Genomic DNA, 12,743 nt, shown 5'->3' with positions numbered 1-12,743 from the left:
TGACTCAAGTTCAGTGTGGGTTGTCTTCCTCTCCACAGCTTAAATCATTCTGCTACGAAGTATCAAGCTATAAATATCAGTATACAGCTCTTTTCCAGAGTTATATTCTCATTGCACTTAGCATAGCAGTCATGCTTTCTGCTTTTGTCTTCTTCAGGCCACCTTCCTGTTTTCACTCATTAGGTACACACCACTCACATATAACAAAGTATACGAATATCCGCCATGGGGTATTGCTGTGGGCTGGTTGATGGCGCTGTCCTCTATCATCTGCATCCCGCTGTATGCTGTGTTCATCCTCCTGAAAACCAAAGGATCATTAAAAGAGGTAAAAGAAAGTGAGGCATCTCTAAGGTCACAGAACTTGGCTAGGGCTGTTCACTGGCTTGCAAGATGTGAAATTGGCAGCTTCGGTGATTTTCGTTGTAGTATAGAAAGTCAGAATGGCCTTGGTTTGCTGTGTCCCAAAATAATTGGGTGTTAGTGACATCCTAAGCCATGAAGCAATGCTCTGGTTATTTCAGAGGACCTAACCCTGAATTCTGCTTAATTGCAGCATTCCTTTTTTATATAAACATAATAGCATACTTAAAAGCATACCTGGCTTGATATGCATGCAGTTCCCCATGAGCAACAGATTGCCACCCTACATTGGATTGAGTATGGCAGACCAAGAGCCGTATGCAAGGCCCTTGTTGGACTGTTACATCAAGGTGATGGTCAATCTGTTTGGATAAAGGAAGACCCCTATACAACAGCAGGAATCATGCCAAACTATGGTTTAGGAATGTTTACTTTGTTTTGGGGTAATGTGTGAATTGACAGATCATTGTTTGTGAGTGTGATGTTGATGTTATTTATTTATTTAATAAATGTTTAATCCACCTTCAACACCCCAAGTTGTTAAAAACCCAATCAATATAACAAGAGCATGCTAAAAGTGAAGTTATTAAAATCTGACTGGCAAACTAAAATCAGAGACCGTGGTTTGAAGTCAATTGGCAAACCAGGATTTGTCGCAGCTATGGTTTGATGCGGTGTCTGAACTGACAAATTACAGCTCTAAAGGTTGGAGTGCTGAACAGATGAGAGCAACCAAGAAGTTCTAAATTATGATTTGCTTGCAAATTTGGAACAGGGGTGGGCAACGTGCAGACCTTGACCTAATTTTATGCAGCCCCAAACCTTGGGAGAGGAAAAATGGAGAAGGGAGTCAAAATTAGCGGAGTGATGGAAAGATGAGAGGGGAAAGCTCTCTGCAGGCGATCAGTTCATAACTCTGGCAAGAATGATCTGCCTAGTCCCCAGCTACCTGTTGGCAGGAAGTGGGAGGGAAGGCAAATAGGGTGGGGGAGAGGTGGCAGAAAGATAGAGTGAGAAGGGGCAGCCCTGCCTGCCTCTGGTGTTATCTCCTCCCACCACTGGCATGAAATCCCTGGCAGACCACTCCAGAGAGAATGAGGCCTTCAATAGAAGAAAGTTCCCTCACCCTGATTTGGACCCTTGCAGCTTGTTCTGGGGTTCTAAAACAATGCTTCATACAAACCACAGTTTGATGTGATGTCTAAATCGGGCCGTTGGCTTTTAATCTTGTGCATTTTTGGTGCAAGATCATTGTTGTTGGCTTGCTGGAAACTGCAGCTTTTGGAATGACAGATAATTTGAAAAGGATGAAATGCAATCTTCTAGGCGCACACCTCGTTGGGTGGTGCGTCTGCATGTTTCCTGGTGAAGCCATTTAAGTCGCAGTGACAAGTGGCTGGGAAATCTCACACACTAGCACTGAAGAGAATGAACTTTGCAGAGGGTGCCCTTCCTAGTGCTCTGACCTCCGGGAAGGTGATGTTGTGCCCGCAGGCCCTTGTTTACTGACTAGGGATTCTAACATAATGAGGAATGACAGGCTGTACGCCGGCACTGATTTAATGTCCACCTCAGGTGGACAAGTTGTGAGGCAAAGCCCCGGACAGGGAAGAAAAGGAAGGGGAGCCTTGAGGAAAACACACAGATGAGGCAAAGGGCACAAACAAATGAAAAATATGCAGTGGGAAGGAAAGATCACAAATATTGCATTATAAAAAGACCTCACTGTTTCCAGTTGGGTGTATCCACAGCTACATGTAGTACAATGACCCTTTTTCTTTTGTGTGATGAGGAGGGCACCTACCTGAAGGGGAACGAGGGATGTGACTCACTTGTTGACAGGGAGTGAATTGCTAGTGGAGTTTTTGACAGGTGGACAACTTTTTGTTCGGAGAGGGAAAGCAAAGGTGTGTTTTCAGGAGACAATTTGGTTCCACCTTGATGTTGCCTTTAACACCCTTGAAGACAGCTGCACCATTTCCAGTCAACTGTGTTGACACAGCATGCCTCATACAGTCAAAGTGGAATGAAAAGGAATATTCTTTGTTCTCTGGAGGTTTCAATTCACTGCTTCTGAGGTATTAACTGTAAGATCTTTAAATGATCTTTAAATGTATTGTCTTCAATATGCAGTACTTTCCTGTCTTCAAGTCATAACATGATGAGCTTAGGGATGTGAATGAATATCTCCATTGTTGAGGATCGCACTCAAAGGGAATAATAATAATTGCCGCAATTTCTGAGGTTTCTGAGCCTCTTTTCTCCTTGCAACAGCACAGAAGTAAGTCCTTTTGAATTCATTGAGGACTACTCCCTGGCAAATGGGGTTAGGATTGTAGCCTTAGTGATTTCAGAAAGTAAATACCATGTGAAACTGACAATTCTTAATTTACACACTTATTATGGAGACATTGATTTACTGGCTAGCTACAAAAGAGGAGTGCAAGTGTAGCTGCCTGGCAAGTTACAGCTGCTGAAATTCTCTCTTCTACACAACAAGGGCCAGAAAGTGGCCAATATAACTCCATTTAAAGGTGGGGGGAGGATCCAGAGTGGAATTTGGGAAGTTACAGGTCAGTTACCTTAACATCTGTTCTGGGAAAGCTGGTAGAAAGCATAAATATAAAATTACCAAGCACACAGAAAAACGAGTCTTGCTGAAGCAAAACCAGCAAGGCTTCTGTAAGGGTAAGGTCTGTCCTACTAACCCAGGCATAGGAGACATCTGAGCCATGGGTCTCACTAGGGCCACCAGGCCTCTGAATTGGCCTGCCAGGCCATTTTGGGCAAACCACACCTACCTGTCATTCACCTGACATCAGGGATGGAGATAAGACATTTATTATCTTCGCTCTTAGCCCTGAGCACCATAGCTCTAAGATCAGAGATAAGCCTCTAACTTCTTTTTGACAATGAATTGTCAAAGTTCAGGCAGCACCTGCAATCTTAGTGCTGTGAGACCACACCACTAAGATAAGAAATAGGTCTTTGCTGCTGCCTTTTACCATCAAAGAGCAACCAGAGGCACCAGATGACTTTAAATCTAGGGTTGCTTTTCCTCAGGTTAGTTCTAGGGCACAGTCATTTAAGCTATCTAGCAATGTTACCTCTTTGTTTATGTGAACAAACATTTACCCGTCTATGTGAAGGTATTGGTCCCTTATTGCATTTCCTCTTATGGGTGCTTCCTTAGTTTCATTCAGCATCTCAGGATAACTCTGGACATTTAGTATAGTCATACCTTGAAAGTCGAGTGGCTTAGTTCCCGAATGTTTTGGCTCCCAAACGCCGCAAACTTGGAAGTGATTGTTCCGGTTTGCGAACTATTTTTGGAAACCGAACGTCCGAAGGGGCTTTCACGGCTTCCGATTGGCTGCAGGAGCTTCTAGCAGCCAATCAGAAACCACGCTTTGGTTTCTGAACATTCTGAATGTCGAACAGATTTCCAGAATGGATTTTGTTCGACCTCCAAGGTACGACTGTATGTTCCTAGTACTAACTTACTCTTTGCTCCAGGTATTACCATCCACAGTGAGTATGTGGATGAGTCTGCCCTTTTTTGGGCCTTCTAGCTTGTATGTCTTTGACATACATATTGGTGCCTCCTTCATTATGCCCTCCCTTGTTCTTCCTATAGACTTTTATCTCGAGATAAGTGCCCCCCACTGTTTCTGTCACTATACCCCCAGGTTTCTGCTGTGCTCACAATATCATCTATCCTTTCCTTTAAAATCAAACACTTCAGCTCACCCATCTCAGCTTGGAGTCTTCAAGCATGAGTACATAAACAACTGCACACAATGTGTCTTCATGTCTCTGTCATATGCATTTTGCCCTACGATGCTCTGGCTTCTTTGAATCAGCCTCTGTTCCAGCTGGCTGTGGAACAGCAATGCCTGAGCAGCATTAAAGGGCCCTGGTGTGGAATCAGCTTAAGACAATAAAAAGAAACTACAGCACCAATAACCCAAGAAATAGACAGCATTAAACCATTTGTACTGGATTGCCTTGTTGATTTCAGTTTATTGTCGTAGCCAAAGGCCATAACAAATACCACTGAATATCGTTAGCATGCACAGATGGGGAAAACATTACAAAACAGAACAATTAAATATATACAAATGGAACAAATATCAACTCTCCCCACTTTCTGTTTTAATAAAATTAAAATAATAAAGATTTATTTTTTAAGAGAAATCATTTGGTTCAGAGCAATTCTTGCACAACTTTTAATTAGGTAAAACAAAACAAATATTATTATCTTTTAAAAAACCCCAGTGTGAAACATCCTAGCAGCAAGATGATCTGGTTTGCCAAGTTACTTAATTCCACCAGAAATGAAATCCAGGCCCCAGAAAAGCAAGAGCGGCACCAGTTTTGCCCGTCAAGCTTAATTTCTGATATTAACTGGATAGCTAATATTTTCTTCTATCATTCAAGTAGCTTAGAAAAATAGCAAAAATGAAACAAAAAAATGCAATTCTTAAAGTACAACTGGATGAGAACAGAGTTGTCATAACAATTCTTTTAACAATAATTGACATTGAGAAGGTCATTGTGAAGAACAGCCACCAATTCAAATAGAAACACATATCCAGTGTTTATAGCACTATTCACCTGGTCACAGGGGGCATCACAACCACTCTTGGTGCTTTGTCACATGACAGATTCAGATTTGAAGAAAATCTCCTAGGGAAATATTTGGATGGATCAGCTGTGAAAATACAGGCAGTGAAGAACTTAGTGAGAAACCCAAGTGCCATTTATATTTGGCAGGGGATCTTCCCCCACTGCAGGCATCATTCCAGTTGTGGGCGGGGCTAGAGGCAAAAGTGGGCGGTGCAATGGATGGGATTCTTACAGGAGGCGACATTCCACCCATGCAGAAGTCAGATGTTTCTATCTTCCTATATAGACACATATTACTCTCCATCCAGACAAGCAAATGGCATTATAATAGTACAAGGACATATTCCAGCTAGGCAAAAGCACTTGAGGACAGTGCAGAGCGGGGGGCCATGAGGGGGATGGCCAGGGAAGTGGCTGTGGCTTAGGGGGAATCCAGAGGACCAGGAAAAGAGGCCTGGAGAGCTGCATTTGACCAAGTAGAGAAGGGGAACCTTCCTGGAGCAGCCTAGGCTGGCTGATTAGCTCCTGCTATTGCTTTATTCATTTATTTACAGCATTTTCAAACCAACACTTTCTCCAGAGGGTTTGCAGCTAGGAGTGGACTAAATAGGCTGATTCCACCTGCATGCAGTTTTGCTGGCATTTAATGTTCCGTTCCTCTTTGTGTGGAGTATTTTTTTAAAGAGCACATGAAAAGCCCACATTGAAATTGTGCACGTTTTCTATGTGCTTTGTACATAAAACACACATTTGCAATGTTTTTCAATGCAAAATAGGCATCTTTATGTGAAATACATATTCCCCCCCACACACATGTGTTTTGCACACTGGAGCTGTGTTGCAAAATCTGTGAGCAGACGTGGGGGTCGGGGCTCAATTTTGATAGGTGGGCAGGTCCAGTAACATACCAATCACCTTACACCACATGGCGTCACTGTCAGAGGCAATAATGCTTCTGAATACCAGTTGCTGGAAGCCACAGCTGTTGCGCTGAGGTCCTGTTTGCAGGTTTCCCATAAGCGTCTGGCTGGACATTGTGAGAACAGGTTGTTGGGCACTGCCTTTTACTGAATCGAACCATTGCTCGATCTAATTTAGTCTTCCCTACACTGACTGGCTTGGGACATGAGTGACGCTGTGGGTTAAACCACAGAGCCTAGGACTTGCCAATCAGAAGGTTGGCAGTTTGAATCCCCGCGACAGGGTGAGCTCCTGTTGCTCGGTCCCTGCTCCTGCCAACCTAGCAGTTCGAAAGCACGTCAAAGTGCAAGTAGATAAATAGGTACCGCTCCAACGGGAAGGTAAACGGCGTTTCCGTGCGCTGCTCTGGTTCGCCAGAAGCGGCTTAGTCATGCTGGCCACATGACCCGGAAGCTGTACGCTGGCTCCCTTGGCCAATAAAGCGAGATAAGCGCCGCAACCCAGAGTCGGCCACGACTGGACCTAATGGTCAGGGTCCCTTTACCTTTATACTGACTGGCAATGGCTCTCCAGGGTTTCAGGCAGGAAACTTTCCCATCTGTACCTGGAAGCACCAGTGATTGGACTTGGGACCTTCTGCAAGCCAAGCAGTTGCCCTACAGTTGAACCACATCCCTTCTGCTACTTTCCTCCTACTTTATGCTATAAAGTGTGCATCACGTTGGCGTTACTGAAAGTCACTTTTTTTGACATGGGTTTGGGAGGAGGAAGGGGCCTCGCACTTTGAGTCAATCCCAGAAGTGATTTAAAACAACAACAACCTACACACTTTGCAGCAAACTGCATTTCTGTGAATTTCTTCTCGTCTTTGAAAAGTTTTGAAAAATTAAATGATAAAAAACCCTTTCAGTTAACAGCCCACTCCCTTGCTGACATATCATTCTGATTTGGTGCCTTCTGCTCACATGAAGAATTCGAGATTTATTATGTTTAGAGGCTTTTGTAGAAACATCAGAGTAACTAATTAACTCCAGGAAACACTTTCAAAAATGAAAGCATTTCTTCTTGCTTCTGGGATTCCAGTAATGATAGGAGCAGGCAGGCATATGTACTTTCCTGCCATCATATTTTTCAAACTCCTCTCAGCGATCCTGAGGGCTAGAGACTTCATTAAACAAAATAAAAAATAAAAAATGAGAACTGGGATTCTTAAGGCTTCATCACAAGCTTCCAGGCCTCATGTTGCTCACAGCAGCTGGGTTAACCAGTGCTTCATGAATCAGAGCATTGTACCCTGTCCTGAAATCGTGAAGTGCCAAGGTTAATTAACTTTGCAAAACTCCCAGATGCAAATTCTGACATTTAACTGACCTATGCTAGTGCATGCTTTTAGTTTAAGGATGTGAAGGGTGCTGTTTTCCTCTATTGTTTTAGACAGGTACTTCCTATATGCCTGTGTGCCATTTTGAGTCTCGGTCTGAGCAAAAGGCGGGGTATTAATATTACTAGTATTAATAATAAGTGGATGCTCTTGCCATGGCACCAGATTGGGCCAGATCTTGAGCATTTTAGCAAAAAGAGAAAGCAACTCCATGGTACTGAAAAAATTGCACTGTATTAAGTGATTCAGCATTTCTATATTCCATTTTGGAGCGGCTAATCTGCATTGGCATTGCAATGAGCATAGGAGTCCCCTGCTCCTTAAGTTGATGGCTGGAGTGAACTGCTACTGCTTGAAATGATGGTTACAAATAAGCCATTCGAGGGCTTGCTCTGGATGAAAGGCAGGCAGTGCAGCAGCCTGAAAAACGAGAAGCTTAAGAAGGTTCAGCACAGCCAGCAGTGGCTTGTGAGGCTGGTGGATGGAGGCGGCAGCATCCTTCCATTGGCAGCTTTGCACTTGTCGAGATGGGGCAAGGCAAGAGAGTGAGATCAGGGGTACTCCAGGTGAGAATGTATCTGTGGGGCTGCTGCCATCCCACCCCTCTCCCAACCCTGTCCCAACCTTGTCCCAGTACACCCACCAAGAGGTCACCATTGCCACCATCGCCAGCCGCAAGTAGCATAGGGGAGGAAATTGATTCAGGTTGCATTTGAAGTCCATCTATCGCTATGCACTTTCTGAAATCAAAAGCAACTGAAACACAGCCAACCTGTATTTCAAGCCAAACATATATTTACTTAGTTAACATAAGGGTAGTTGAAGCTGTCCATTATCACAAGCAGAGATACTGCTCTGGCCTACTGAATCTAATGCTGAAATAAGACGGATTAGTATATTGTTCTGCTGCGGGTTGGGGCGCATGGAGGACATGGCAATGAATTTTAGAATTTCATCCAGTGAGTCATGTCTGAAACGAGGCAAGTCAGGACCCTGGTCAGCTCCCATGGGGCCCTGCTACTTGAGTTGGCAAGATGTCTCAGCTTACAAAGCTATAAAAAGGCTAGCAGGGCCTGTCTTTCAAATGTCTCTGTCCCCTTGGCAGAGCTGTTGTTTTAAAGGGCCTGTGACCTAGTCTGCAGCTGCATGCTCCTGTGGAGCAGTTCCAGGGGAACCACCTACTAATGCACACCGTTCTTCTGTCATTCATCCAGACGAGCAAGAAGCACTATCAGAGTTTGAGGACACATTCCAGCCAGGCAAAATCACTCCACTGTGGGGTGTGGCTGGGGAAGAGGGGTGTGGCTGAGGAGGTATGACCTAGGGAGTGTCCCAAGGACCAAATAGAGAGGCCTGGAGGATCACACTTTGAGGTGTCCGAGGATGCTTTGCTGTTCTCCCCAAACCTGTGCCAACCACACTACCTATCCACTCATCTGTAAGCACTGCTGAATGTTTATTGGGCTCTACCACATGGTGACAAAAAGTGAGCCTAAAGGCAAAATGGATCAGAATGTTACGTTGTTTCCCTTCTGCTCTTTTAGACGTGTCTTCCAATAATCATGCATTAGGAAGTACAATGGATTTGCTCATGGAATGTCTTTGCCCAGAGCAATGGATACAGATGGCTATTGAGTGGTTGTCTGTCTAACAGCTATATTGACGGCTACATTGTCTGCTCCCTGCTTGTCTTTCTACAGCGGTTACGCCAGCTCACTTCTGCAGCAGAGGACTTGCCCCAGCCCAAGAAGCACCTGATTGCCTTATCTGGACAGTACTTCAAGCCGGGAGGTCAACATCCATGCAAGGATGTGCTCATCACCACAGAGAAGGAAACCAACTTCTAGACCTCCCAGGGAAGAACTTCTTTACCTTCTGGAGACACCTCTCCTTATTTCTTTTGTCTTCTGCTTACATCTGGGATGAGTTGCTGCTCAGGGTCGCTTAAGATGCCAGCACCTTCTTCCTTTTGCATTTACTTAGCATACAGGCTGGAATAGGGCCAATGGAACAGTCACTGTACAGGTGAAAAATTGTCTGTGAAGGGTCCAGAGCTCAGAGGAAACCTGAATTCCTGTTTACTGGCAGTGCTAGGAGATTGAACCTGGCATATTGTGCTTGCAACACAGGTGCTCTAACCACTGTGCTATACACTCCTCCCCATTTATAAGAAATAAATTAGCAGCAAGATGTTGGAAAAGACAGTGAATAAAGCTAGCCAGTTCAAGTTCCCAGTGACTTCTTGAAAGTTTATTCCACAGCTGGCTTAACTCCCTGGCAAAAACATTTCACGTTCCTTCAACACCTGAATCTTCAGCCATATCTGGATGACCTAACTGCAGGAATTGTAGCAAATTTGGTGGAGTACTGTTGTGTTGTTTTTAAATTTAAAATTCACAAAGATCTCTGCTGTAGGTGAGATTCCTTTTTTGTTTTTATCTTAAGAAGAGTGGCAACAATCCTCATTTGGATGTAGAAACCAGAGCTTGATCACTCAGCCTCTCCCATTACGCAGGAGGCCCTGGAGGGGGGAAAGGCGATAAATTGGAAGCAAGATGAGTTTGTCAGAAAAAGAGCATGTCAAAGCCACTTAAGATCTTTCTCTTTTTCCCCCCTTTGAGAAGAGACTAGTGCAGAAAGGAAATGGAGCAGGCAGACAGTATTTCAGCTTGAATATCCATTGTTTGATTCAGCTCTGTGTGACATCCTTGAGTTGCTGGGAAAACCTGAGAAATGCAAGTTGAATGCAACTGCCATATAAGTAAATGCCAAAACTGCATTAGAAGTGCAGGACAGTCTGGATCATATAGGAGATAACAAAGCTGAAGTCTCTGACCGCATGATGCTAGCTTAGCATTTGTGATACAGTGGTTGGCATATGGTCTGTGGCACAAAATAAGAGGTAGTGGGGGTGGGAGGGAAATGGAAGACGCAACAAGCTAGAAAATCAATTTCTGTGCAGAGAGTCCTGGCTTGTTTTCATTTATTTCTTGTATAAATGTTCACTGCTAACCAAGGTCAATTCAATATCCTAAACACCAACAGGGAACTCTTTTTGCATTGTGAATGTTGTGGCTGCAGCTAGGGATGTTGGAGAATCCTGACGAAAATGGAAACAGGAGTGGAAATTGCCTGTGTTTGTTTATTTGTCCCATGTCCGGAAATCCTTTGAGTATGATCAGTAATTGCTGCTGTTGTTGCTTTCAGCCCTCAAATGATAAGCAATTGATTCCAAACCCTTCTCTCCCATATTTGCATTGTGTTTCCTTTGTATTCCTTGCAGAATTTTGGAGAAGAGCAAAAGAGTTAAAGATTTACTGCATCTCAGTTTGCCTATTGCTTCAAGGAGTGTGAATTACATAAACTTGGATTAAAATGCAAGTGGAGCCAAATTTCACCTCCACCCCTAGATTGGGCAAGGTGTGCTATCTCAGTAATGGAAAGGCCGGTCCTGAAATGGTCAAATCATATACCATGAATGAAAACAGGAGGCAGATGTGGAGCCAGGGTCCATTTCAGCACTTGGAACTCCTTGACCAGTTGTTGAGAGCCCAGTGCCAGGTAGAGCACACCAGCACTAACACCTACCTTTGGCTCTCATGTCAGGTATATGGGTCTGTGAGTCACCATTCAAATGTCCCACAATGACCCAGAACAGCTGCCTGTTTCTTGTTCTGCTATGACAAAACTTATGCACACTTACCTAGGACAGTCTCTTCAAATGTTCATAGGATCTGTTTGTAGATAATAGTTTGACCCAATGCAGTGCTAAGTTGAAGTCTCTTAGTGGTATACTTCTTTCATTCGAAAAATGCGTTGCACCAATGGAGCACTGATGCATGAGAGAATGCATAAGCAGCTTGCTGGTAGCTTTGTTGTACAATAGACTGTGCAGTCTTGTATGGAACAAGTTTCTGCTAGCACAACTGTTGCAGTAGATTCCTGTGTTGCATAACATTAAAACTCAGCCACCCACTTGCACAAATACCCTTGTGCTAGTGGATAGAAAACACTGAATACAGCCCTCAGAAATGATGTGCTAATCAGAGTTTTGATCTGTCAGGTTTTTTCCCCCACCAGCAGAAGTTATTCCTAATTCCAAGGAGTTCATCAGCAACTTGAATGTTCATAAAAAGCCACCTAACTCTTGTTTACAACATTTTGCGTGTGTACAGAAGTCATCCCATAAAGGATTGACAAGTGTTTGTGTTTTTTACTCTGCTCCCATGCCTTCCCTAGCAGCCTGGTATGCAGAAATGAGGCAACTGAAGTGTTTCCTATCACTTTGGGCCAATTACCAGTCTTCAGTGGTTCCTGGTAGAGTGCCACAGAAGCACAGGAGGCAATAGGTTTGCAGCCAGGTGGTGTCCATGCCGTTTGCCAGAATCCTAAGCTACCACTATTTTGCAAATCGCAACAGCCACACAAGTCTTCACATTCATTATCTATCCAAATAGTACTTCCATCTGACAATCTCTCAGCTGCCAACAATGGCCCTGCATGTTCCTTTGGCACCCTGTTTGCAAAATTTAGTAATTCCAAAATACAGATGTGCTTTCACTTTCACAAGATTAATATACTGCCTTCGGCTGTACTTGAGGGATGATTTCAAAAAATTCCACTGGAAAAACGGTTATGTCCATGTGGAGGTGGCAGTATAGAGTCAGTGGCTCATGTGCTTCTGGCTTGCACTCTTTATAAAGATTTGAGGAGTGAGGTTATTACCCCTCTATTATTGTCCATGCCGGGTCGCTCAACCATTGCTACCGTGTCCTTTCTTTTAGCAGATCAAGATGAGCAGGTGACAGCGAAAAAGCAAGGTTTTTAGCGGGTGCAATTAGAATAAGATCTATTATTTGATTATTGTTGTAAACCTCCCAAATGTATTTTGTATAGTTAAGTTTTTACCCCTGTCTTTAGTGCATTTTGTTTTGTTTTATTGCTAGTGGCCGATGCAAATACAGATTCTTCTGATTCCGATTGTTCCAAACCGGGGAATGCATCATTGGCTAAATGTCAGTCTGCACAGGAAGAAAGAGCTGGCAACACCAGCTCACTGAGTTTTATTTGTCATAGATGTACATTTATATCTTTATATTTTTCATAAACTTTTGTACTTAAGATATACGCAATAAACAGCATTTCTTTAATTATGAACCAACAATGGTTGTGGTTTTGCTTTCTTTTCTATGGAGAAGAGGAGGTCCAGAAGACGTAAACTCTGGTCAAGAGAAAAACCCAGAGAATTTCAATCTATTAGCAGCTGACAGAATTTAATGGAAGGAGTGGCGCTTTAGAGTCGTGAACTTGGACCCAACCTATGCTTCATTTTAATAGCTAGAGAAAATATTTGACTGATACTTTACAGAAGGTCAGGAGGGAGCATGCAGTGGATTTCTTGCCTCAACAGAACCAGCCCCTTCTGCCTTGAAATCAGCTAAAATGCTTG

General features: G+C 43.6%; 1 protein-coding gene across 3 annotated transcripts in view; it reads left to right on the top strand.

The window, feature by feature from the left end:
• LOC114605349 (sodium- and chloride-dependent betaine transporter-like) overlaps positions 1-12,458 on the top strand; it is a 47,755-nt gene extending 35,297 nt beyond the window's left edge. For 2 of the 3 annotated variants that reach the window (XM_028746521.2, XM_077935128.1), the window contains exons 14-15: positions 158-328; positions 8,995-12,458. In XM_028746521.2, coding sequence (XP_028602354.2) covers positions 158-328; positions 8,995-9,141 — 318 coding nt within the window. In that variant the 3' untranslated portion in view covers positions 9,142-12,458. The remainder of the gene's footprint in view (positions 1-157; positions 329-8,994) is intronic. The other variant, XM_077935129.1, reaches the window with a different exon arrangement.
• Positions 12,459-12,743: the final 285 nt, after the last annotated feature.

Source organism: Podarcis muralis, chromosome 10, assembly GCF_964188315.1.
Source record: "Podarcis muralis chromosome 10, rPodMur119.hap1.1, whole genome shotgun sequence".
In the NCBI taxonomy this organism is placed as follows: Eukaryota; Metazoa; Chordata; class Lepidosauria; order Squamata; family Lacertidae; genus Podarcis; species Podarcis muralis.
The sequence above is the reverse complement of the archived record's forward strand: the minus strand, read 5'-3'. Positions and strand labels throughout refer to the sequence as shown.